General features: G+C 47.4%; 1 protein-coding gene across 1 annotated transcript; it reads right to left on the bottom strand.

Annotated features, from left to right (window-relative positions):
* Positions 1-271: 271 nt before the first annotated feature.
* Positions 272-4,061, bottom strand: LYPD5 (LY6/PLAUR domain containing 5). The gene is made up of 4 exons (XM_030796837.1): positions 3,927-4,061; positions 3,049-3,225; positions 2,692-2,838; positions 272-2,089 (listed from the first exon to the last, which is right to left on the bottom strand). Exons 1-4 carry the CDS (start codon positions 3,988-3,990, stop codon positions 1,833-1,835), a joined length of 645 nt encoding a protein of 214 aa, XP_030652697.1. The 5' UTR covers positions 3,991-4,061; the 3' UTR covers positions 272-1,832.
* Between the last annotated feature and the right edge of the window lie 20,994 nt (positions 4,062-25,055).

Here is a 25,055-nt window from a genome sequence, read left to right on the forward strand (position 1 = left end):
GACATCCAGCTTCCCCGTGTATGTCCGAGTGTAAAGACACCTGAAGCCCTTGTCACATTAGCCTACAGGAGCATAGGAGCGGAGCATTTCTGAATTGCCCCCCTCCCCACAAGGCTGCTTGCTGACATGGAGCGAGAAGATACGGGAGTCCACTCTTGCTATGCACTTACTCTGAAAATTGCTGTCTCACTGTGTTTTGGGCATCTTGTCTGTAAAAGAGGAACGTGTCTTAGTCCCTTCAGGCTGCTGTAACAAACTACCATAGACTGTATGGCTTATACACAACAGAAATTTATGTCTCATAGCTCTGGAGTCTGGGAAGTCTACAATCAATGCACCGGCAGATTTGATGGCTGGTGAGGACCCACTTTCTTGCTTATAGGCACCTGCTGGCTGTGTTCTCATGAGGTGGAAGGGGCAAGGCAGCTCTCCAGGGTCTCTTTTATAAGGGCACTAATCCTATTCATGGGGGCCCCACCCTCATGATCTCACCACCTCCCAAAGCCCCATCTCCCAGTAACATCACTTCGGTTATTAGGTTTCAAAAGATGAATTTTGAGGAGACACAAACATTCAGACAATAGCAGGATGCAACTTACTTTTTTGCTTCCCTCACTGAGTTGCTGGAAAGATCAAGTGGCAAAAAGCATGTGAAAGAACATGGTCAAGCATGTGCACAGAGAACATGCTGAAGGATCCCATCTCTATGAAGTTCACGCACTTATGAAAGTGTGCTGCACACCCTGTGTTCCTTCCTCCCTTGGACGTTTGTCCAGGCTGTCTCCTCTACCTGGAATGCCCTTCCTCCTGCTTCTTTTTGCCAGCTACTATTGATCCTTTAGGATTTTGCTCAAGGGTTAATTCCTCCAGGAAGTCTTCCCTGATCTTTACAGCTTGGAGAATTTCACCTCGCTGAACTTTGCCTTGTGTGTTTTTCTGTGAAGTTAATCAGTACTCATGTGTTTAGGAGGTGGGGTTGCTTAGCAGTTCATGGGGCTGGGAATCTGGTTCCTGAATCTCTACTCACTAGATACACAAGCTCAACCAAGTGCTTTTGCCTCTCAGTTTGTTGGCCTGTGACTTAGGGCTTATGACAGTAGCCCATTTATACTGGGCCACTGCTGTGTCCCAAGTACTAAATGTTCATCTCATTGAATCCTCACTGCAACTACTGTGAAGCAGTTCTTGTCATCGTTATAGAGTTTATTTTCACCTCTACCTTATAGGTGAGAAAATATTGGCACAGAGAGCTCAGGTAACTCACCCATGGCCTCTGCAGGCTGAATGGTGGAGCTGGGATTTGAAACCATGAAGCTTAGCTCCAGAGCCTGGCTTAAGTAACTCGCCCATGGTCTCTGCAGGCTGAATGCTGGAGCTGGGATTTGAACCCATGCAGCTTAGCTCCACAGCCTGGCCTACTAACTGTTAGGGCATACTGCTTATTGGGCCTCTCATGATGACACTAATAAAGACATCATTGTATAGCTCCCTCCTAGAGCTGCGACAGGCTTTGGAGGGAGAGCACAGGAAGCCGTGTTACGGGATGCCTGGTGCCTGCCTCGTGCTCAGTGAGTAACAGCTGTGATCAGAATTGCTCTTCATCAGGGCAGGACGTGGCTGTTTTGCCCTCCCCTGGGACGCTGGTGACTATGTCCAGTTTCTTCCAGTCCTGTTGACCAGGCTGGGGTCACAAGGGAGGGAGAGATGGAAGGCCAGAGGGACAGGAGTGCAATTCTTATTTTAACATCATTTTCCAGTGAGTTACGTGATAGAGGCTGAAGCAGCAAGAATGAGGTGTGTGAACCCTGTCCCCAGCATTCTGGAGGGGCGGTCTATGCTGAGAGCCCCACCAGCAGGAGGACTGGGAGGAGCAGGGCCAGGACCTGTAGTGCTCGGGGAGGGGTGGTGGCTGAAGCACGGGTGGTGGCTGAAGCACTGGTGAAGGGCTGGGTCATGGATTTCCCGTTGCAGAGGTGCCCCTCACAGCAGGAGCCCTGGAGGTCGATGGCTGTCCAGGGGCTGGTGGTGCCCTCGGTGGTGCAGGAGGGCCGGTGGCAGGTTCTGATGTACACAGGGACTGAGAAATTGCCTGGGGGTGGGCGGAGCAGTGAGGAACGGTCAGAAATGAGGGAGACGGCTGCACCTCAACCTTCACCTTGGTGGCTAGGGCCATGCCTCGGTCCTCAGACTTGCTTCAGGTTTTCCTCCTAAGACCAGGGCCAGGCCTCCCTCAGACCAGGGCCATGCCTCTTCCCTCAGATCCCAGGGCCATGCCTCTTCCCTCACAACAGGGTTGTGCCTCCTCCCTCAGACCAGGGCCATGCCTCTTCCCTCAGACCAGGGCCATGCCTCTTCCCTCAGACCAGGGGCCATGCCTCCTCCCTCAGACCAGGGCATAGCCTCCTTCCTCAGAGCAGGGCCAGGCTTCTCCCTCAGACCAGGGTCATGCCTCCTCCCTCAGACCAGGGTCATGCCTCCACCCTCAGACCAGGGCCAAATCTTCTCCCTCAGACCAAGGTCAAATCTTCTCCCTCAGACCAGGGTCATGTCTCCTCCCTCAGACCAGGGCCATGCCTCCCACCTCAGAGCAGGGCCATGTCTCCCTGTTGGGCCTGTCTGGTATCACTACCCTCATGGCTGCCCTGCTTCCATATCCCTTGCCCAGGCCCTTCCACCCTTCCAGCCCCTCACCGACTGTCATTCTGCCATTGCCCTGGAAGCAGGCGGTCTGGTCCTGGTGACACTGGACCCGTCGGGACCTGCCGATAGCGCAGTCATCCTGGTGGACCCCGATACAGGCATAGCACTCGGCGCCGCTGAGCGTCGGTGGGTCGGGTGCTGGCAAGAGAGCGTAGATGCACACTCAGGCCGTGGTACACTGGCACAGTGGTGCGGGCTGCGCACTGCGCCAGAGCCCCCGCCTAGCACATCTAGGGGGCTGGGATCCTAGCGCGCCAAGAGAAGGCGCTCAGCCGAGGCCACGCCTTCCCCGAGGGGGCCCGGCCTCTCATTGTCCCTCCCGGAGCCCAGCCCCGCTCTGCCGCGCACCTTGGCTCAGGTTGGGGAGGGCGTCATGAGTCATGAGGTGGGCGTTGCATTTGTCAGTTGTGCAGCCGCGCACCACCGAGTAGTCTGGCGGCAGCGCGTCCGGGTTCGATTGCGTCTGGCCCACAGGAGGCCCGGTCCAGCAGCCCTTCCGCACGAGGGTCACCGGCGCGCGATACCCTGGGGGCGGGATCGGGGCTCGTGCTCTGCTTCCCGAAACGCTTCTCCCTCCAGTCTCAGCGTTCTTCCTCCTCCCTCTACCCTTTTGCTTTCGCCTACACCTCCTCCCCTCCCTCCTTCCTCTCACCCCCAGACCTTTTCCCCGAGTTCCCTTCCTCCACTCTTCCTCCCTGTGCGCCTCTCCCACCTTCTCTTCCTTGCTTCCCCATTGTCTCCTCCCCCCACCGCTCGTCCCTCATCCACTTTTTCTTTTGTGGGGTGGGGGACGGAGCCTCGCTCTGTCGCCGGGCTGGAGTGCAGTGGCCCGATCTCGGCTCACTGCAACATCCGCCTCCCGGGTTCAAGCGATTCTCGTGCCTCAGCCTCCCGAGTAGCTGGGATTACAGGTGCCCGCCACCACGCCCAGCTAACTTTTTGTATTTTTAGTAGAGACGGGGTTTCGTCATGTTGGCCAGGCTGGTCTCAAACTTCTGACCTCGTGATCCGCCAGCCTCTGCCTCCCAAAGTGCTACGGTTACAGGCCTGAGCCACTGCCCCAGCCCTCTCCACCCTTTTCTTTCTCTTCCTCCTCTTCTTCCTCTCCCTCCCCATCTTTCTATCTTTATCTTTTCATCTTCTCAATTCCCCACCCTTTCTGCTCCCCTCTCCCCGCTTTTTCCTCCCTAATCTCTCATCCCTGTCCTCCTGCTCCTGCTCCTTACCGGTGTCCAGAGACAGGATAGCCTCAAAGCACTCCTGAGGACAGGAGATGCTGGGCAGCTTCATGGCCCTGAGGTCAAAGGGGCCAAAGTAGGTGTGCTCAAAGCTGTAGCACTGCAGGGCTTGGGACCCTGGGGAGAGAGGCGTGGCCAGTGAGAGCCTGTCCCAGGAACTCAGAGCTCCACCCAGCAAATGACAGGCACACGGGCCTGTCCCCTCTGCTCCCAGGGAAGCCACGCCTTGAGAGACCAGGTGATGCTATTGCAGCTGGTCACAGCTGTGTCTGTCTCATGGCAGAGTAATGAACTCTCTGCAGCTGACAGTCCAGTTTTTTCCCTCCAGGCCACTCCAGGTCTCCACCTTCTTCCAGGAAGCCCTCTCCCTAGCTATGATTTAGAATAGGAAGGAAAAGTGATTCATTCTTGCTCTGCCCATCCTTCCCCATGCTTAACTCACAATGTGGACAGCACAGTAAGAGACCCCTGACAGGAAACATGCACTCCAGGACAGGTAGAGTGAAGTGTGGTCCTGTAGTGCCCTGTAAACCCATACATCAGCCCCAGCAACACACAAACTGACATAAACACACAATAACAACATATACACAGATTCATCCAAGTCTCACAAATATACACAGAATATCCTGAATGCACCCAGGCAGAGTTTTACATTCCCACACAAAACAAGTACACACCTGGACCCTGCAATATAAACCCCCCTAACTAAGGCACAGCACTTCACACATGGAAAATCACACAGACACCAAAGCATGTGTCTGTGAGGATGCTTGTGCATGTGTGATAACCATATCAACACAGAGCCGGACCAGATGCACGGAAAATCATACCCAGAGAGGTCCCAAATCATAGAAGCACAAATAAAACCAGAGGCTGCAATTATGCAATGTTTAGAGATGCAGGAAAATGAGACCACAAAAACATACAGTTTAAAATCATATACGGAGGCCAGGTGGGGGTGGTGGCTCACGCCTGTAATCTCAGCACTTTGGGAGGCCAAGGCGGGAGGATCACCTGAACTCGGGAGTTAGAGACCAGTCTGGGCAACATGGTGAAACCCCATTTCTACTAAAAATACAAAAATTAGCTGGGCATGGTGGTGCACGCCTGCGGTTCCAGCTACTCAGGAGGCTGAGGCATGAGAATCGCTGGAGCCTGGGAAGCAGAGGTTGCAGTGAGCTGTGATGGCGCCACTGCACTCCAGCCTGGGTGGCAACAGAGGAAGACTGTCTCAAAAAGAAAAATTAAAATCACATATGGATACAAAATGTATAGACCCATGTGACACAGATACATGGAGAGAAAAAAAAAAAAACACATCAAAAGGCCCAAACAATTGGCCGGGCATGGTGGTGCCCCCTGCAGTTCCAACTACTTGGGAGGCTGAAGCAGGAGAATTGCTTGAGCCAAGGAGTTTGAGGCTGTAGTGAGCCATGATTGTGCTACTACACCTTAGCGTGGGCGACAGAGTGAGACCTTATCTCTATTTAAAAAACAACCACAAGAAAAAAGGCCAGTCTCATTGGCTGACGTGAGTGGATTGCTTGAGCTCAGGAGTTTGAGACCAGCCTGGGCAACATAGTGAAACCCCACCTCTACAAAATCATACAAAAATTAGCCAGGCGCAGTGGCACATGCCTATAGTCGCAGTTACTCAGGAGGCTGAGGTGGGAGGATTGCTTGGGCCCAGGAAGGCAAGACTGCAGTGAGCTGTGATTGTGCCACTGCACTCCAGCCTGGGCGACAGAGCAAGACCCTGTCTCAAAAAGCAAAACAAAATAAAAAACAAAAACTGAGCACATATACATAGAGATAAATACAGGCTTACAAATCACAGAGATACATAAACACAGACCCAGATACACAAAATTACACACGCATCTCTTTTACAAAGAAAGCAAACTCAGAAACAGACCTACGAAAGCGTTTGTTCAGACTAAGACTTGAAACCTATACAGAGAAACACACACAAACACAGAGACCCACAGGACATGCTGAACCTGGACACGTACAGAAATCAAACTCTCTCCCATTAAGGAGCAGAAACACACAGATTTAGTTGTGTGCCGGAATAGCCTCCTTTCTACATTTCTAATTCCCTGTCTTTGTAACCACTTCCACTCTGAAATGAGTATGTTCCTGTCCTAGCCCACAATGGGGTAGAGGTTGCCTGAAGATGAAGCCAGGGTTCCTGCCAGTTCCGGAAAGAGTCCTGAGGGCTCCCTGGAAATACCTTTGAGTTGGGGGTTGGGCAAGGAAGAGAAGAAAGGCTGGGATGGTGGGAAGAGAGACGCCAGGAAAAATGACTGGTGGGAGAAGAACAAAGGCAGGGAAGAGAAATGAAAATGACATAGCCTCCAAGCTCCTGCCCACCAAGACCCAGGAGTCCGGGCCCCCAGCCCCCTCCTCCCTCAGACCCAGGAGTCCGGGCCCCCAGCCCCCTCCTCCCTCAGACCCAGGAGTCCGGGCCCCCAGCCCCCTCCTCCCTCAGACCCAGGAGTCCGGGCCCCCAGCCCCCTCCTCCCTCAGACCCAGGAGTCCGGGCCCCCAGCCCCCTCCTCCCTCAGACCCAGGAGTCCGGGCCCCCAGCCCCCTCCTCCCTCAGACCCAGGAGTCCGGGCTCCCAGCCCCCTCCTCCCTCAGACCCAGGAGTCCGGGCCCCCAGCCCCCTCCTCCCTCAGACCCAGGAGTCCGGGCTCCCAGCCCCCTCCTCCCTCAGACCCAGGAGTCCGGGCCCCCAGCCTCCTCCTCCCTCAGACCACGAGTCCAGGCCCCCAGCCCCTTCTCCCTCAGACCCAGGAGATCAGGCCCCCAGCCCATCCTCCCTCAGACCCAGGAGATCAGGCCCGCAGTCCCTCCTCCCTCAGACCCAGGAGATCAGGCTCCCAGCCCCTTCTCCCTCAGACCCAGGAGTTCAGGCCCGCAGTCCCTCCTCCCTCAGACCCAGGAGATCAGGCTCCCAGCCCCTTCTCCCTCAGACCCAGGAGTTCAGGCCCGCAGTCCCTCCTCCCTCAGATCTAGGAGTCCAGGCCCCCAGCCCCCTCCTCCTTCAGACCCAGGAGTCCAGTCCCCAGCCCCCTCCTCCTTCAGACCCAGGAGTCCAGGTCCCCAGCCCCCTCCTCCCTCAGACCCAGGAGTCCAGGGCCCCAGCCCCTTCTCACTACTGGATTCAGAAGTTTGGGTACCTGTCAGGCAGAGCGCAGCCCCAAAGAGGCAGAGCAGAATGACTCTGGGGACCCCCATTGCCATTGCTGAGCTGGGCCACCTGGGACAGCTCCTCCCGCTGTGACGTGCTGCCTGGCTGGTTCTCCTTACTGAGCCCTAAGCATCCCGGCCACCCAGCCTGGCCAGTATTTCTCCGTCCCACCCTCCCTATGTGGGCGGGTCTCTCCCTAGGTAATCGTGATGGAAACAGGGTGATCTTCAGTTGCTGGAGACCTACACTTCTGGGTCTGAGGGAGGAGGGAACTAGAAGTCTGGAACCCTTAATTTTGAATGATTGGTGTCTTGTTGGTCTTCTTCCTACACCCCTCCCAACACTCTGCTGTAATCTGAGGGTGGCACATATGGCCTTTTGACTTCCCTTCCCTCCCCCACCCCAACACACACCACCCACACAGCTTCCAATCCTGGGACGTCTCCACACCCAAAGACACGTTCATTGTCCCATCCTCTAAACCTTCTCTGACCCCCATCTCCCCACTCATCCACACACCCTCAGCCTCCAGCACCTTCCTGTCTCCCAGCCCTGATCAAACTAGGCTGGGCTAGCATCTGTCTCCCCTACCAGGCTGTGAACTCTTCGGGGGCCTCCAGGAATGTCTGAGATACTGTATGAGTGAACGAATGAATCAATGAATGAAGACACAAACAAACAGGCACCAAGAGACATACAGGGAGAGACAGACACAAAAGAGAAACAGAGAGAGAGGAAGAGAGAGAGAGAGAGCGTGCCTTCGAGGAAGCAATTACACACGAGATGCAGAAAGACAGACACAGCCTGGTGTGAACAGATGTGACTGTGTAGTCACACAGACAAACCTAGAGGTGAAGAGGGACACCGTGATAGACACAACATGCCCCCAGGTGTTTCAGAAACATTTATTAAATGAATGAAATCAGGAAGATGGAGATACAGCAGACGACCAGAGGGTCACTGTCCCCCGAGGACACAGAGAGACACATGTGGATGCTCAGACACTCAGCAGATGAAGAGGTCCAGAGGAGGCCCCAGCAGGTGGTTGGTGCTGGGGCAGAGACCCCAGGCTAGCACCTCCTGGTTTGTCTCACTTCTTGCTGCTTGGAGATGCTGCCTGCTGGATCAGGCTAGTGGATACTAGCCACAGAGTGGGCACCAGCCATGTGCAGACACCTAGAATCTCAGACCCACATCTGGATGGCAGAGTCCACTTAACACTGGTGACCAAAAGAGCCTTAATGGTCCCCTCAGATCGACTAAACTTTAGACAGGTTTCTTCCTGACTCTCGGTCCTGGATCATGCTTTTTGTAGAGCACTTACTTTAGAAAACTTGTACAGTCATCCCTCGGTATCTGCAGGGTATTGGTTCCAGAGCTCTTATTGATAACAAAATCCAGGGATATTCAAGTCCCTGATAGAAAATGGTGTCGTATATTCATACAAGCTACGTGCATCCTCCTGTATACTTTAAATTATCTCTAGATTACTTATAATACCTAATATAATGTAAACAATATGTAAGTAGTTGTTACGTCATATTGTTTTCTATTTCTATTTTTTTTTATTGTTTTTTGGTTTCAAAATATTTTTTATCCAAAGTTGACTGAATCCGTGGAGGTAGAACCTGTGGATGCAGAACCCCATAGACACAGAGGGCCAAATATAATTGCAAATTCTTTCCCTGCTCTCCCCCACCCCCTCTCCTTTTCTTTTTTTTGAGATGGAGTCTCGCTCTGTTGCCCAGGCTGGAGTGCAGTGGCGTGATCTCGGCTCACTGGAAGCTCCGCCTCCTGGGTTCACACCATTCTCCTGCCTCAGCCTCCTGAGTAGCTGGGATTACAGGCATGTGCCACCATGCCTGGCTAATTTTTGTATTTTTAGTAGAGACAGGGTTTCACCGTGTTGGCAAGGCTGGTCTCGAGTTCCTGACCTCAAGTGATCTGCCTGCCTCGGCCTCCCAAATTGCTAGGATTACAGACGTGAGCCACCGCACCCGGCCTTCTCTGCCCCTTTGAAATGTAGGTAAATCTTCTCCTGGTCTCTTGCCAGCGTTACAACCCAGGAATGTCTTTTTCAAGGACCTGGGAATTATCCCTTTGAAATCATCAAGGGAGATAGCACCCCTGTCACCCAGTCTCTGTGGGAGGGTAGGAGCCTCACTTTGATAATTGACAATCAGCAAACTCAGATGGCCCAATCACAGAGAAAAGCATTTGCAGACTCAGGAATAACTCCATGTGATGGACACATCCCATTGACCCACCTCCCCCTATTGTCCTCCAGTATTTTTCCATTAACTCACCTAGTGCTTCACCAACCTAGCACATTTGTTTCACTGGAGTTGAGTTCAGTCTCTTTCCCTATTGCAATCACCTTGAATAAAGTCTCCCTTGCCTATGCAATTTTTCTTTGACAGCAGCCACTGTGGACACTCACCAAGCTATGTCCTCCCTTACCCTCATCTTGCCAAATCCCTCCGCTTCCCATCAGGCCTCACTTCCCAGAACCTGTTTTGCATACAAATTATTCTTCCTTCCTGATTCTCCAGTTTCTGCCCCAGGCTGTCAGTGGGGCTCTATCCAGGCTGGGGCAGGGTTGTGCTCAGGGTCTCTGGAGAATGGAGTCTGGCCAGGAAGGAGGATGGTTTTTCTGAAGCCCCCGTGGAAGGTGGAGGCATTGGAGGTCTTCACAGCAGTTGTCAGTTTCAGGGATTGAGGCTTACAGGGTAGGCAGACCAGTCTGGTGATTGTGTGAGTATGTGAGTGCTGTGTGCACTTTTGATTCTGGTATCGTTCAGGTACTTTTGGAGACTTTGAAGTGTCAGCTCCCTGTACCTTTTGGGAGCATCCATCTGGCTGTCCTCATCTGCCTGGTGTCTGAGTGTTCACGAGTCTGTTGAATGCCTTAGAATTTTGAATGCCTTAGGATGTTCTCAAGGATCTTCTGTTGCATTCCATCAGTTTCCACGCATGGTTCAATTTCCAATCATGTTTGCAAACATCTGGCCTCTCAAAATTTTTTTCCATATTTGATTTTCATAAGCAGTTTACTAAATGTGGGTACCTTCTAGGGTTTGTGGCCCAAATAGTTGAGAAGTATTTAGTATTTCTTGCCTTTGTGGAAATGATTCCATTAATCAAACAAGTCATAATTGTAATGAGTTTTAAGATATTCCCTAAGTAATGTGGGTCATCCCTTGCTTCCAGTCTTCATGTTCTGCATAAATGTTATTCCATACATTACCAGAATTGTGAATTTTCTTTTGGAACTCTAGTCATTACCTTGTCAAAAACTGGATCATGCAGATTGTGTGCCAATATATTATTTTGTTATTTTTATTTTTTGAGACCGAGTCTCACTCTGTTGCCCAAGCTGGAGTGCAGTGGCGCCATCTTGGCTCACTGGAACCTCCGCCTCCCAGGTTCAAGTGATTCTCCTGCCTCAGCCTCCCAAGTAAGCTGGGATCACAGGTGCCCGCCACCATGCCTGGCTAATTTTTGTATTTTTAGTAGACACAGGGTTTCACCATGTTGGCCAGGCTGGTCTCAAACTCCTGATCTCAGGCGATCCACCTGCCTCGGCCTCCCAAAGTGCTGGGATTACAGGCGTGAACCACCACACCCAGCCTCTTTTGTTGTTTTCACATACATTCTTCCTGCAGCATCAATATCTCTTTCTTTCAAATCAGATCTTAATTTTATTTTACAGTTCAGTAGTATCAAGTGTATTCATGTTGTTGTGCAATCAATATCCAGAACTTTTCATCTTGCAAAACTGAAACTCTTCACCCATCAAACAACTCCCCTTTCTTCTATCCCTCCTCCCCACACTGCCTGGCAAGCACTATTCTACTTTGTTTCTGTGAATTTGACTGCTCTAGATCAGGGATCCCCAACCCCCAGGGCCTGGTACCAGTACCTGTTAGGAACGGGGCTGCACAGCAGGAGGTGAGCAATGGGCGAGGGAGGGAAGATTCATCTGTATTTACAGCCTCTCCCCATTACTTGTACTACCACCTGAGCTCTGTCTGCTGTCAGATCAGTGGCTTAGATTCTCATAGCAGCGTGAATCCTATTGTGAACTGCGCATGCAAGGGATCTAGGTTGTGCATTCCTTATGAGAGTCTAATGCCAGATGATGTGTCACTGTCTCCCATCACCCCTAGATGGGACCATCTAGTGGCAGGAAAACAAGCTCAGTGGGCCGGGCGTGGTGGCTGACATCTGTAATCCCAGCACTTTGGGAGGCTGAAGCAGGAGGATCACTTGAGGTCGCGAGTTCAAGATCAGCCTGGTCAACATGGTGAAACCCCATCTCTACTAAAAATATAAAAATTAGCTGGGCATAGTGGGGGCGCCTGTAATCCCAGCTACTTAGGAGGCGGAGGCAAGAGAATCCTTGAACCCAGAAGGCGGAGCTTGTGGTGAGCTGAGATCACGCCACTGCAGTCCAGCCACTTGCGACACAGCAAGACACCGTCTCAACAAAACAAAACAAACTCAACAAGCTTAGGGCTCTCACTGATTCTACATTATGGTGAATTGTATAATTATTTCATCATATATTACAATGTAATAATAATAGAAATAAAACTCACAATAAACGTAATGCTCTTGAATCATCTGAAACCATCCCCTACCCCCCGGGTCCATGGAAAAATTGTCTTCCCCACAATCAGTCCCTAGTGCTCAAAAGGTTGAGGACTGCTGCTCTAGATAACTCATAGAAGTGAAGTGATATAGTACTTGTCCTTTAGCGACTGGCTTATTTCACTTAGCATAATGTCCCCAAGGTACAACCATGTTGTATGTAGCATGTGTCAGAATTTCCTCCCTTTTAAAGGCTGAACAATATCCCATTGTGTGGATACACTGCATTCTATTTATTCACTCATCCATCTATCGATGGACACTGGGGTTGTTTCGCCTCTGGGCTATTGTGAGTAATGCTGTTATGAATATGGCTGTACAAATATCTGTCTGGGACCCTGCTTTGAATTTTTTTGCTTATTATATCAAATCATTTTGAATGTTGCATACTCTTATGGAAGTGCCCCTCACCTCATTTTCTTTTCTTTTGTTTTTTTTGGCAGAGTTTTCCTCTTGTCACCCAGGCTGGAGTGCAATGGTGTGATCTCAGCTCACTGCCACCTCCGTCTCCCAGGTTCAAGCGATTCTCCTGCCTCAGCCTCCTGAGTAGTAGCTGAATTTACAGGCACCTGCCACCACGCCCAGCTAATTTTTGTATTTTTAGTAGAGATGGGGTTTCGCCATTTTGGCCAGGCTGGTCTCCAACTCCTGACCTCAGGTGATCCGCCTGCCTCGGCCTCCCAAAGTGTTGGGATTACAGGTGTGAGCCATCGTGCCTGGCCCACCTTCTAATTTTCAAATAATTTGTGATAGCTGTGCTCACCTGTGTTGTTGCAGGCTAGGCTCTCCTGGGAGGCAGATTGTGAGGCTGACATTAGCGTGCAGGACCTTGGGATCAATAGCTGCATAAAGGAGGCAAAGGAAACTGGATTTTGAGCAGAGGGCGAGATTGGGTCCTGATTCAGTCAAACCAAGGGTTCAGTGCACCCCAGGGGGAGGTCTGGCCCTGGGCTTGTGGGTTCTGATCAGCTGAGGCAATGCCCAAGGGGCTGACATCAGAAGCAGCTCAGAGTCCTTCATTCCTAAAGAGATCTTGGTGGCAAATCACAGCATCCACCACATTCTACTCATTTCTTTGTTTTAGTGTATTTTTCTCCACTTCCAGTGTATTTTTTCCACCTCTTTGAGATAAAGATTAATTGCAGAATCCTTTGAGATTAAACAAAGTTACCTGATCTGGTCATTTATTCCTCAGTTGAAAAAATTGATGTGAAACAACTTTTCCATCTACCGTTACTGTCTGTTGCAAGTTAAATGTTCTTTTTTTTTTTTTTTTTTTTTTTTGAGACAGAGTCTCACTCTGTTGCCTAGGCTGGAGTGCAATGGCGTGATCTTGACTCACCACTGCCTCCCAGGTTCAAGTGATTCTTATGTCTCAGCCTCCGGAGAGGCTGGGATTACAGGTGTCCACCACCACGCCTGGCTAATTTTTGTATTTTCAGTAGAGATGGGGTTTCACCATGTTGGCCAGGCTGGTCTCGAACTCCTGACCCCAAGTGATCCACTGGCCTCAGCCTCCCAAAGCATTGAGATTACAGGCGTGAGCCACTGCACCCAGCCTAACTGCTCTTATTTAAGGTGAATAATTTTTAAGAGTTTAAATTTAAGGGTTTAATATTTAAATATTCACATTTAAAGAGTTTAATATTTAAATTAGGTGGCTGGGTACCTGGATTGACGAAAAGAACATGTAATTAAAGGGTTCATTTATTCTCCATTTTTCCTGTCTTCCAGTTATTTCTTGAATTTTCTTTTCTTGGCTTACACAAAAGTGGAAGGAGTAAATTCATGGTCTGTTCTGCTCAATAATTAATGGATCTGTGCTACATTCTGCCAAAATAGCAGTTGTGGAAATTTTTTCCCCTTGCAATTTTGTTTTTCTCAAAAATTCATTCAATGATCCACTTTGTTTCATAATAGCTTTCCATTTTCTGGTCCTGATTATTTTTTGTCCTTGATAGACATTGAATAAGGTTAATATTTTATCTTAGAATTTTAGCATCTTACAATACTGTGTAGGTAACAAATCATTAAATTTTCATAAGTTTATTTTTACACTGATGAAATTTCTAAAGCAATAATAAACAACTACTATAATAATATAATTAACAGACTTGCATAATACTCTTTAATTTCAACCCACACACATTCTTTGTGGATGATTAATGGTAACTGGATATTAGTTTGTTGTGTTACTGTTGTTGTCGTTTTGAGACAGACTCTTGCCCTGTCACCCAGGCTGGAGTGCAACGGCGTGGTCTCGGCTCACTGCAACCTCTGCCTCCCGGGTTCAAGTGATTCTCCTGCCTCAGCCTCCCGATTAGCTGGGATTACAGGCACCTGCCACTACACCCGGCTAATTTTTGCATTTTTAGTAGAGACGTGGTTTCACCATGTTGGCAGACTGGTCTCGAACTCCTGACCTCGTGATCTGCCCACCTCAGCCTCCCAAAGTGCTGGGATTACATGTGTGAGCCACCGCACCTGGCCGGATATTATTATACAGTGATTTGTGCCAAGTGAAAGGACTTGTAGATTTATTTATTTATTTATTTATTTATGACAGAGCTTCGCTCTTGTCACCCAGGCTGGAGTGCAATGGCGAGATCTTGGCTCACTGCAACCTTCGCCTCCCGGGTTCAAGCGATTCTCCTGCCTCAGCCTCTGTAGCTGGGATTACAGGTGACTGCCACCACACCCGGCTAATTCACTGGGCTAATTTTGGGTATTTTTAGTAGAGACAGGGTTTCCCCATGTTGGTCACGCTGGTTTCGAACTCCTGACCTCAGGTGATCCACCCGCCTCGGCCTCCCAAAGTGCTGGGATTACAGGCATGAGCCACCGTGCCTGGCCAGGACTTGTAGATTTAAACATAGAATTCAACAATTCCAGTCTGGTTGCGTAAATAATTAGATGAAAATATGAACTGCAATATGAAATACTGAATACAGACAATGTGCTGGCACCATTAGGGACTTTAACAAAATGTTCTGCATATCAAGTGGAAGAGCAGCTGGTTGTTTAGAAGCACAGACTATTTTAAATGACATAAAATCAACACGTCTTTCCCTTTCAAAACCAATGTCTTCTTAGTATATGGAAGTAGAATGGTAGCTACCAACCCTCTTGGAACAAGACACTTTACTGCCATCTGCTGGAACATAGTTGCAATAAATTGTAAATCACTTTTGCAACCGGCAATAGCATACACAATACACAATAATTTTCAAAAAGTTGTTTTCAAAATAGTAAAGATGTCTGTGATATGAATAGCGCCTCCTTAGGTGTAGTGTTCTTGTGCAGTGCCCAACATGAACAACTGCACACGGTGACAGTAGAATCATGGCATCTGCATAACAAAATCCATTTTACTTTTTCCTCTCCAATCTTTATGCCTTTTTTTTCTTTTTCTTGCCTTATTGTATAGGCTAGAAATCCCAGTACATGATTGAATAGAATTAATGGGAGTAAACATGCTTGTCTTGCTACTGATGTTATATAGTTGTGTGTTTTTTTGAGACAAGGTCTTTCTCTGTTACCCAGGCTGGAGTGCACTGGCATAATCATGGGTCACTGCAGCTTCAACTTGCTGGGCTCAAGTGATCCTCCCTCCTCAGCCTCTTGAGTAGCTGGGACCACAGTTGTGTGCCACTATGCCTGGCTAATTTTGCTAGTTTCTTCCCTTCCCTTCCCTCCCCTCCCCCCCCCCTCAACTCCCCTCCCCTCCCCTCCCCTTTCTTCCCCTTCCCTTCCTTTCTTTCCATCTTTCTTTATCTTTCTTTCTTTCTTTTTTTGGACAGAGTCTCGTTCTGTTGCCCAGGCTGGAATGCAGCAGTCTCGGCTCACTGCAACCTGTGCCTCCTAGGTTCACGCGATTCTCCTGCCTCAGCCTCCCGAGTAAGCTGGGATCATAGGTGCCTGCCACCACACCCGGCTAATTCTTTGTATTTTTAGTAGAGACGGGGTTTCGCCATGTTGGCCAGGCTGGTCTTGAACTCCTGACCATAGGTGATTCACCTGCCTTGGCTTCCCAAAGGTCTGGGATTACAGGCGTGAGCCACCACACCCAGCCTAACAGAAAAATATTTTTTAAATAATAGTAAATATATACCAGACCACCCACAGCATGATCAAACACCTTTCTTTGGCAGCATTTGTGTAGTTTCTAATACAGCTTTAAAATATGTTCATAAAGAATTATTAAATATCCTTTGTATTTATATTTTATTTAGAGCCTGGACAAGGCTCTAAATAAAAGGTGAGAGGTGAGTATTTTGAGTCAACTTGATATAAGCAATGTTTCACAGATTAACTTTGAAATACAGGATGACATGGGGCTGGGTGCCATGGCTTATGCCTGTAATCCCAGCATTCGGGAGGTTGAGGCAGGACGACTGCTTGAGCCCAGGAGATTGAGGGAAAAAAAAAGGGATAACATGGAATAGTTGAGAAACATGACATCATGAAAATAAAGGCGATTTTTTCTAAATTTCATTGCAAACAAATTTAAAGGTGTGAAAGTGTTGAAAAAGTAGCTCATCAGCTGGGCGCGGTGGCTCATGCCTGTAATCCCAGCACTTTGGGAGGCCGAGGTGGGCAGATCACCTGAGGTCAGGAGTTCAAGACCAGGCTGGCCAACAGGGTGAAACCCTGTCTCTACTAAAAATACAAAAATTAGCCTGATGTGGTGGCCAGCACCTGTAATCCCAGCTACCTGGGAGGCAAAGGCAGGAGAATCGCTTGGACCCGGAAGGTGGAGGTTGCAGTGGGCAGAGATTGTGTCACTGCACTGTAGCCTGGGTGACAAAGGGGGAAAGAAAGAGAGGGAGGAAGGAAGGAAGGAAGGAAGGGAGAGGAAGGCAGGCAGGAAGGCTCATTGATCATCCATATAGCAGTTATGTGGATCAAAATTGTTAACATTTGCCATATTTGCTTATTCTATCTCTATCTTCCATGTCAGCTTCTGGTGCATAGGAAACCACAAGCAAAACGTAGGGGCTTAAAACATCAAGCGTTTTACCCCTCTCCAAATCCTGTGTGTCTCTTGGGTGGTTCTGATATGGGCTGGCTTGACTGACTTCTGCTGGGCTCTGTCATGTGCTTGTGGTCAGCTGGAGGGTTGGGTGGTGGCTGGATGACCCAGAATGGTCTCACTCACAAGACTGGTAATTGGCTGGCTGTCATACAGGCCTCAGTTCTCCTCCAAATGGCTAGCTTGAACTTTATCACATGGGAGTTGCAACGTTCCAAAGGGGAGCAAAAAAGGGCAACCTATAATAAGCAGGTGATTTTCACGCCTTTGCTTATGTTATGTTTGCTAATGTCTCATGTCCCATTGGCCAGAGCAAGTCACCAGGGTATCCCAGAGTCAGTGCAGAAGGGCACTAACAAAAGGTGTGGATAGAGGGAGGGGAATAATTTGTAGTTATTCTATCTATCTATCTATCTATCTATCTATCCATCCAGCTATGTATCATCATTATCATCTTTATCATCTATTATTTGTCTATTACTGTTGAACAATTAAAAGCAAGTTGCAGACATCATTTGCTTCACTCCTAAATATAAATTCTGGCATAGGCAAGGGGTCTTTCTACAATTCAATTCTTCCCTTCCCTTCTTTTCAGACTATTTTTAAAGGACTAAATAACTTGAACCTTGGTTGTTCATCTCACATTCACACAATAATTGTGACAGTGATAAAGAACATAGGGGGGAAGACCTACAAGGCCAACTAATTAAAATATTTAAAAACATTCATTTTTACTCACAAGGAAATTGTAGGTTTGAGCCACAACATCTAACCAGATTTCTTGGAGAATCTATCTTATTGGTGTGACCAGGATAAAAGCACAGCCAGATAAGCCTAGATGCAATAAACTAGTCAATTTAGCGAAACTAAATCCTGCTTTTACTTTTACTTTCTGTGCCAGTCTTCTAGCTATTGGCAATACAGAACCTTATACTATTCATTGGCTCAATGCTTATGCTACATTCAGGAAGACAAGACCGAGCCTTTCACAGGCCAGATTGCTGTTCTGTTAGGTTGGCTGCTTCTGTGAGGTGGGATATCTAATAAGACAGTAAACCCACTGTCACATCTTCTTTGCTATTTTAAATGCATGCCTTTTTTGAGCAGTGTTGAATGTGATAATTCACCGATGATGAAGCATTCTCAGATGGTGGTGCTGGTAGAGTTAGTGTGGGCAGGAAGGCATATGCACATCTGGAGTCATTATCACCACTGTAAGTGAAGTAGGGCAGGCAAACCCCAAAACTGGAGCTTAGCCCAGGAGAGTTCTTGGCTTTGCCCAGAAAAGAATTCAAGGGCAAGCCGGTGGTGTTAAACAGCAACTTTTATTGAAGCAGCAGTGTACAGCGGCAGCAGAGGGACTACTCCTTGTAGAGAAGGGTTACCCCATAGCCAGCGTGTCCAGAGTAGCAACTCAGAGGCAGTTTTGCAGTCATCTTTATACTCTTTTAACTACATGCAAATTAAGGGGCAGATTATGCAGACATTTCTAGGAAAAGAGTGGTAACTTCTAGGTCATCACCACGGAAATGGGTGGTAACTTCCGGGTATTGCCATGGCAATGGTAAACTGACACAGCACACTGGTGGGAGTGTCTTATGGAAAGCTGCTTCTACCCAGGCCGTGTTTTAGCTAGTCCTCAATTAGGTCTGGTGTCTGAGCCCCGCCTCTGGAATCGAGTCCCACCTCCAACCTCATAAAGATATTAAGGACACTGTAAGAATAAATTCCTGCTCCATTCAGGAGATGTCTTGTGTCATTACGTTACTATGAGGTAGCTGGCTGGTCTCCTTGAGAAGCAGTTCCATATCACGTGCTCAGGGTTAGCCCCTGCTGCTAGCAGATTGGGTACTCAGTAGTGGCAGTAACTTGATTAGTTTCGGTGAAAGGGAGCCTCTGCGTGGTGCCCTCCCGCAGTAATGAGTTTATTCAAGATCTGGTTGTTAAAAGAGTCCGGGAACTCCACTGTCTCTCTCTTGCTCTCTCTCTTGCCATGTGACACACCTGTTCCCCCTTCGTCTTCCACCATGATTGTAAGCTTCCTGAGGCCTCAACAGAAGCAGATGCTGGCACTATGCTTTTTGTCTGGTCTGCAGAACTGTGGGCCAAATAACCTTCTTTCCTTATAAATTACCTAGACTCCAGTATTCCCTTATAGAAATGCAAAACAGACTAACACACAGGCATCGCTTTCATCCTTGCCACCATGGCCACTCTGTTCATGAGACCATTGAACCAGCATGGGGCTGGCTGAGGAGATGGACTGACTTACTTTCATGGGATGGATCATCACTGTTGTTAAGAGCCTTCTTTGTGGAGGATTATTGTTTGTATTTATTTGTGTATTTATGTATTTATTTATTGAGACACCATTTCATTCTGTTTCCCAGGCTGGAGTGCAGTTGTGCAATCTTGGCTCATTGCAACCTCCATCTCCCGGGTTCAAGTGATTCTCCTGCCTCAGCCTCTTGAGTAGCTGGGATTACAAGTGCACACCACCATGCCCGGCAAACTTTTGTATTTTTAGTAGAGATGGTGTTTCACCATGTTGGCCAGGCTGGTCTCGAACTCCTGAACTCAAGATATTTGCCTGCATTGGCCTCCGAAAGTGCTGGGATTACAGGCATGAGCCACTGTGCCCAGCCAAGGATTATTTTTAGTAGGAATTAGGATGAGACACATATATGCATGCATTTTGTGTGTATGCCCATAAATGTATCCACATACTTCTTCCTAGACCTACTTGCCCCATGAGCTTCCAGTCTCATTCCTTACAAGATCCTGGCCAAACAGAAAGCCATGGGCCATTTCCCAGGAGCCCATGTATATCTGCACATTGGGCCACATCTCACTCCAATTTAAGTGAAGGGGCCAGGTGTGGTGACTCAGCCTGCAATCCCAGCACTTTGTGAGTCTGAGGCGGGAGGATGGCTTGAGCCCAGGAGTTCAAAATCAATCTGAGCAACATAGAGAGACCCCATCTCTACAAAACATTCAAAACAAATTAGCAGGTGTAGTGGTGCACACCTGTAGTCCCAGCTACTGGGGAGGCTGAAATGAAAAAATCACTTGAACCCAAGAGATTGAGGCTGCAGTGAGCTATGATCCTGCCACTGCACTCTAGCCTGGGTAATAGAGAAAGACCTGTCTCTAAAACAAACAAACAAACAAACAAACAAACAAACAAACAAACGAAGTGAAGATCTCCAATCACAGCTCTGCACACCAGGATTTACCTTCACCACTGCCTGTAGGACCCACCTCTGAGTAGTGGTCCTGTAATATGATAATTAAGGTTCAGCTTCCAGAATATATCAGTCATACTGATCCATCTGTGAGCCAGACCTTTTCTTCTTTAGTTTTCTACAGTAAAATCTTCATATGATGTCATGAATGTGAATTAAAGGAACAACATAGCTGCAACCAAGGTCAGTGACATGAGAGTCTGAGCTGTCTGTGTGTGTAACTCTTTTGTGACATCTAGATCTCTTACAATGAATTAAAACTGTGCCTAAATGACACTATGACTCAGTGGGTTAGATACCCAACTCATGACAGGTAGTTTTAGTCATATAGATACTTGATGTACCATGGTCAAAATCACAGACTCTGTTAGTACTCAGCAGCTGGTTTGCAAATTGAAAGCACTTATATGCTGCATAATAAATAGACTTACTTCAGAACCTTACGGGCTCTAATTTTGCTTTCGTATCTTGCCAGAGACTCCACATAACAGCTTCAATCACTACGGATAGAGGTGACACCATCAAAATTGCTGATTCATGTGGCTCAGGGACAGGCAGATTGCATTACAGGCTTTACCTGCTGTAGAGCTCTCATCTGCTTTGAAACTCAGCAGCCTTCAAGTTTATCTGAAAAATGAGTCAGAACAATATTCCAGGCCAGTCATGATGGTTCACGCCTGTAATCTCAGCACTTTGGGAGGCCGAAAGTGGGGGGATTGTTTAAGGCCAGGAGTTTGAGGCCAGCCTGGGCAATATAGTGAGAACCTACTTCTAAAAAAGAAAGAAAGAAAAAGGAGTTTGAGACCAGCATGGGCAACACAGGGAGACCCCGTCTCCACAGAAAATTTAAAAACTAGCCAGGCACAGTGGCATGTGCCTGTAGTCCCAGTTAGTCGGGAGGCTGAGGTGGGAGGATCTACTTGAGCCAGGGAGGTCAAGGCTGCAGTGAGCTGTGATCGTGCCACTGCACTCCAGCCTGGGCAATAGAGCAAGACCCTGTCTAAAACAAAACCAAAACCAAAAACCAGCTATAAAAGACACGTAGAACTATTTAAAAAAGAGAAAAAAAGAACACTATTCTGAAGTGTGATTTATATATGTATCATATAAATCATATATATTATATATAAACACACATCTATATACACCCATCTATTATTTCTATTTTATTTTATTTTTGAGACAGAGTTTCACTTTGTCGCCCAGGCTGGAGTGCAGTGGCGCGATCTCAGCTCACTGCAACCTCTGCTTCCCGACTTCAAGCGATTCCCCTGCCTCAGCCTCCTGAGTAGCTGGGACTACAGGTGTGCGCCACGATGCCTAATTTTTGTATTTTTAGTAGAGATGGGGTTTCGCCATGTTGGCCAGGCTGGTCTTGAACTCCTAACCTCAAGTGATCCACCCGCCTTGGCCTCCCAAACTGCTGGGATTCCAGGTGTGAGCCACCACACCCCACTCTATCATCTATCTATCTATCTATCTATCTATCTATCTATCTATCTATCTATCTATATCTATCATGTATCTATCACTTTCAAATGTCAAAGAGCCCTACCAAATTATGTGCCTGTTTATCAGTTTAGGAAGTGTGAGTTGTAATAACTTATTCTTTATCTTAAGGGAGATACTATGGCATATCCCAGATGATTGGACTTCTAAAATCTTCACTGATGTGGTAAGTTAGTGAACATTCATGAGGTTTATCTCCCTCTTTCTGTCACTCATTTGCACTACTATGGCTTCTACAGTGATTGCCACTTCCTGATCACCAGGTCAAATTAGCATGATTTTATTGGTGGAATGAACCAGTGCTATGTTCTTCAGAATGTAAAGATGATCAAGGCCTCTGTGGACTACAATATGAGGGAGATTAGGAGGGTTATCAGGAACCTGGGGCAAGACAGTGCTTCAGTCCTTACCATGCACACGTGATTCTCCAAATGTCAGAGATCAAGTAAAATACATTTGTCAGATCACTAAGCCCATACTAAGGACCAAAAACTAGGTTGGTCAACTCCAGTAAAGATGTCACATCTGACATAGCAGCTGAAATTGGAGCTGCTATTTGTTTACATTTAAAGTAGTCACTATGAATTAGCTTTGGCCACATAATAAGTGATACGGTTTGGCTGTGTCCCCACCCAAATCTCATCTTGAATTGTAGCTCCCATAATTCCCACATGTTGTGGGAGGAACCCGGTGGGAGATAATTGAATCATGGGGGTGGTTTCCCCCATACTGTTCTCATGATAGTGAATACGTATTATCAGAGCTGATGGTTTTATAAGGGGAAACCCTTTTTGCTTGGCTGTCATTCTGTCTTTGCTGGCTGCCATTCTGTCTTTGCTGGCTGCCATGTAAGACGCCTCTTTGTTCTCTTTTGCTCTTCTGCCATGATTGTGAGGCCTCCCCGGGCATGTGTAACTATGAGTCCATTAAACCTGTTTTTCTTTATCAGTTACCCAGTCTTGGATATGTCTTTATCAGCAGCATGAAAACAGACAAATACAATCAGTAACCCCAAAACTCAGAGGCTTGAAATTACGAATATTATTTCTCACAATTCTGGGGGCTTTCTCAGCATTTCTTTTGCTCTGGGCTGGTTTGGCTGCAGGTGGATAGTGTAGTCAGGCCTCACTCAAATTTCTAATGGTTGGTTGGTTATTGTGGGGGAGGGGGCATGAGAATGACTTGGCCTTATGTTTCTCATCATCCCTCAGTCCAGTTCAGGCTTGCTTGAACCCATGGGAGCTGGGTTCAAAATGCAATAAGAAAGCGATTTCCATTCAGTGAGCATTTTTCAAACCTCTATGTGTCACAATTGCTACCGTCTTGAAGAAAATCAAATGCACATGCCCAGATTCAAGGAGTGGGGAAATTGACTCCACCTTTGAAGGGAAGAGCTGCAAAGTCATGGTGCAAAGAATATAAACACAGGAATGGGAAGAATTTGTGGATTTTTTTTTCAATCTACCACATCCACTAGCTTCAGTCATGCAGGTTTTTTGCAGGGGCCAAGTGAAATGAATGGGGATATGATAGGGACAAATAATCCTGCATCCTCTAACTTTTTGATGATATGCAATCTCTGCAATTCCTCCCACAACACAGTACTGAATTTCAAGGGTGTCCACTTGGTCCTTTATACCATAAGGACTTTTTCCTTTTTTTTTTTTTTTTTTTTTTTTTGAGATGGAGTCTCACTCTGTCACCAGGCTGGAGTGCAGTGATGTGATCTCAGCTCACTGCAATCTCTGCCTCCTGGGTTCAAGCGATTCCCCTGCCTCAGCCTCCTGAGTAGCTGGGATTACAGGTGTGCACCACCACACTCAAGTCATTTTTTTATTTTAGTAGAGACGAGGTTTCACCTTTTTGGCCAGGATGGTCTCGATCTCCTGACCATGTGATCCACCCGCCTTGGCCTCCCAAAGTGCTGGGATTACAGGCATGAGCCACTGTGTCCGGCCCATAAGGACTCTTAGTTCACAAGTTAGGAAACCACTATAATGAGTTCTACCAGAAGATGAGCATATCTATCCCAAATATATGTTAAAGGATAGAGGAAAACAACCATAGGGTGAGTTCATGGACTTACTGAACTCACTGTGAGGTCAGACTTGGGCAAAACGTGGATAAGTAACAAGCTTGAAATCCTATCACAAGGATCTTGAGGGTCTCTGCTGAAAACATTCCTCTTAGCTTACATTCCCTACAGGGAGGATCTTGAGAAGAAGTGTCTGTGTTATTATTTTATCAGCGGGTACAGTTCCAGGGAAGCAGGAGAGAGGGAAAAGTATAGTGTGGTAGGGAAGGAGACAACAATTGTATGAAGGTCTTACAGAGCTGGCCACTGCTTGCTATCAAGTGTAATTGATTGTTTAATTTTGTATTTTAAGACCACCTAGCTGAGGAGAAGAAGGGAGGTGAATTTATCCACTGATTCATGAAATTTTGTCCCAGAGACTATTAACTCCGCTGTACTTCAGGTCGCGTGTGAATAGTTCAATGGGTTCTGTAACGTCTCATGCACCAGCATCAACAGGAAAGCCCTAGGGCTTGAGACAAGTAGTGCCCATTGCAGGCATGAGGTCAGGTTCTGTTGCTGCTTGTGCCTGTGTAGAGTTGTTCTGAGTTCATGCAGGGATGTTGCTGCAGTAGTGAATCAAGAGAAACAAGTTTCCAGAGGCCCCAGGCACAGGTGAGGCTGAGAGGATCTGAAGTGACACGTAAGATGTGTCTGAACTCTTTCTTAATTCAACTCTTGCATGCAATTATCTGAGCCTGGTGATGATTAGAATTTAAATTCTAAACTACTGATGATGTATCATTAATGACTAATTGTCTATTATTAAAAGTTTATGTCTCTTCTTGTCAATTCTTTAAGTTATAGCTTTCTAGGAAATTGACCATTTCATCTGTTTTCAAATTTATTCTAATACAAAAAATATTTTCTATTCTTGTGCAGTCTTTTTCTTTCTTAATATTATTTGTGCGTGTTCTCTTTTTTCTTCATCTTTTGAAATAATCTGTTTTTTAATTATCTCAGAAATGGATCACTTCAAATAAGCAGTTGTTGGCATTTAGCCTCTATTGCATCAGTGTTTTCTATTTCTTTAACTTGTGCTTATTGTTGACTTCAACCAACTTTCTTTGTATTTATTCTGTTTTCTAACTTCCAGTTGGACATAGCCTTCATTCTTTTCATTTTTCCCTTCTTCTTCTTCTCCTTTTTTTTTTTTTTTTTTTTTTTTTTTTTTGAGATGGAGTTTGCTCTTGTTGCCCAGGCTGGAGCGTAATGGCATGGTCTCAGCTCACTGCAACCTCCGCCCCCAGGGTTCAAGCGATTCTCCTGCCTCAGCCTCCCAAGGGGGTCTAGGAGATTAGTGATTATTAGTTCTAGTAGGTTACAGTGACCGGTAGCACAGGAGGGATTGGCTTCCTTTTTCTGAAGGTGAACCGGGTCTTTTCTGTCCTTTTTCTAAGTAGCT

The sequence above is a fragment of the Nomascus leucogenys genome, chromosome 17 (genome assembly GCF_006542625.1).
Source record: "Nomascus leucogenys isolate Asia chromosome 17, Asia_NLE_v1, whole genome shotgun sequence".
NCBI lineage: Eukaryota > Metazoa > Chordata > Mammalia > Primates > Hylobatidae > Nomascus > Nomascus leucogenys.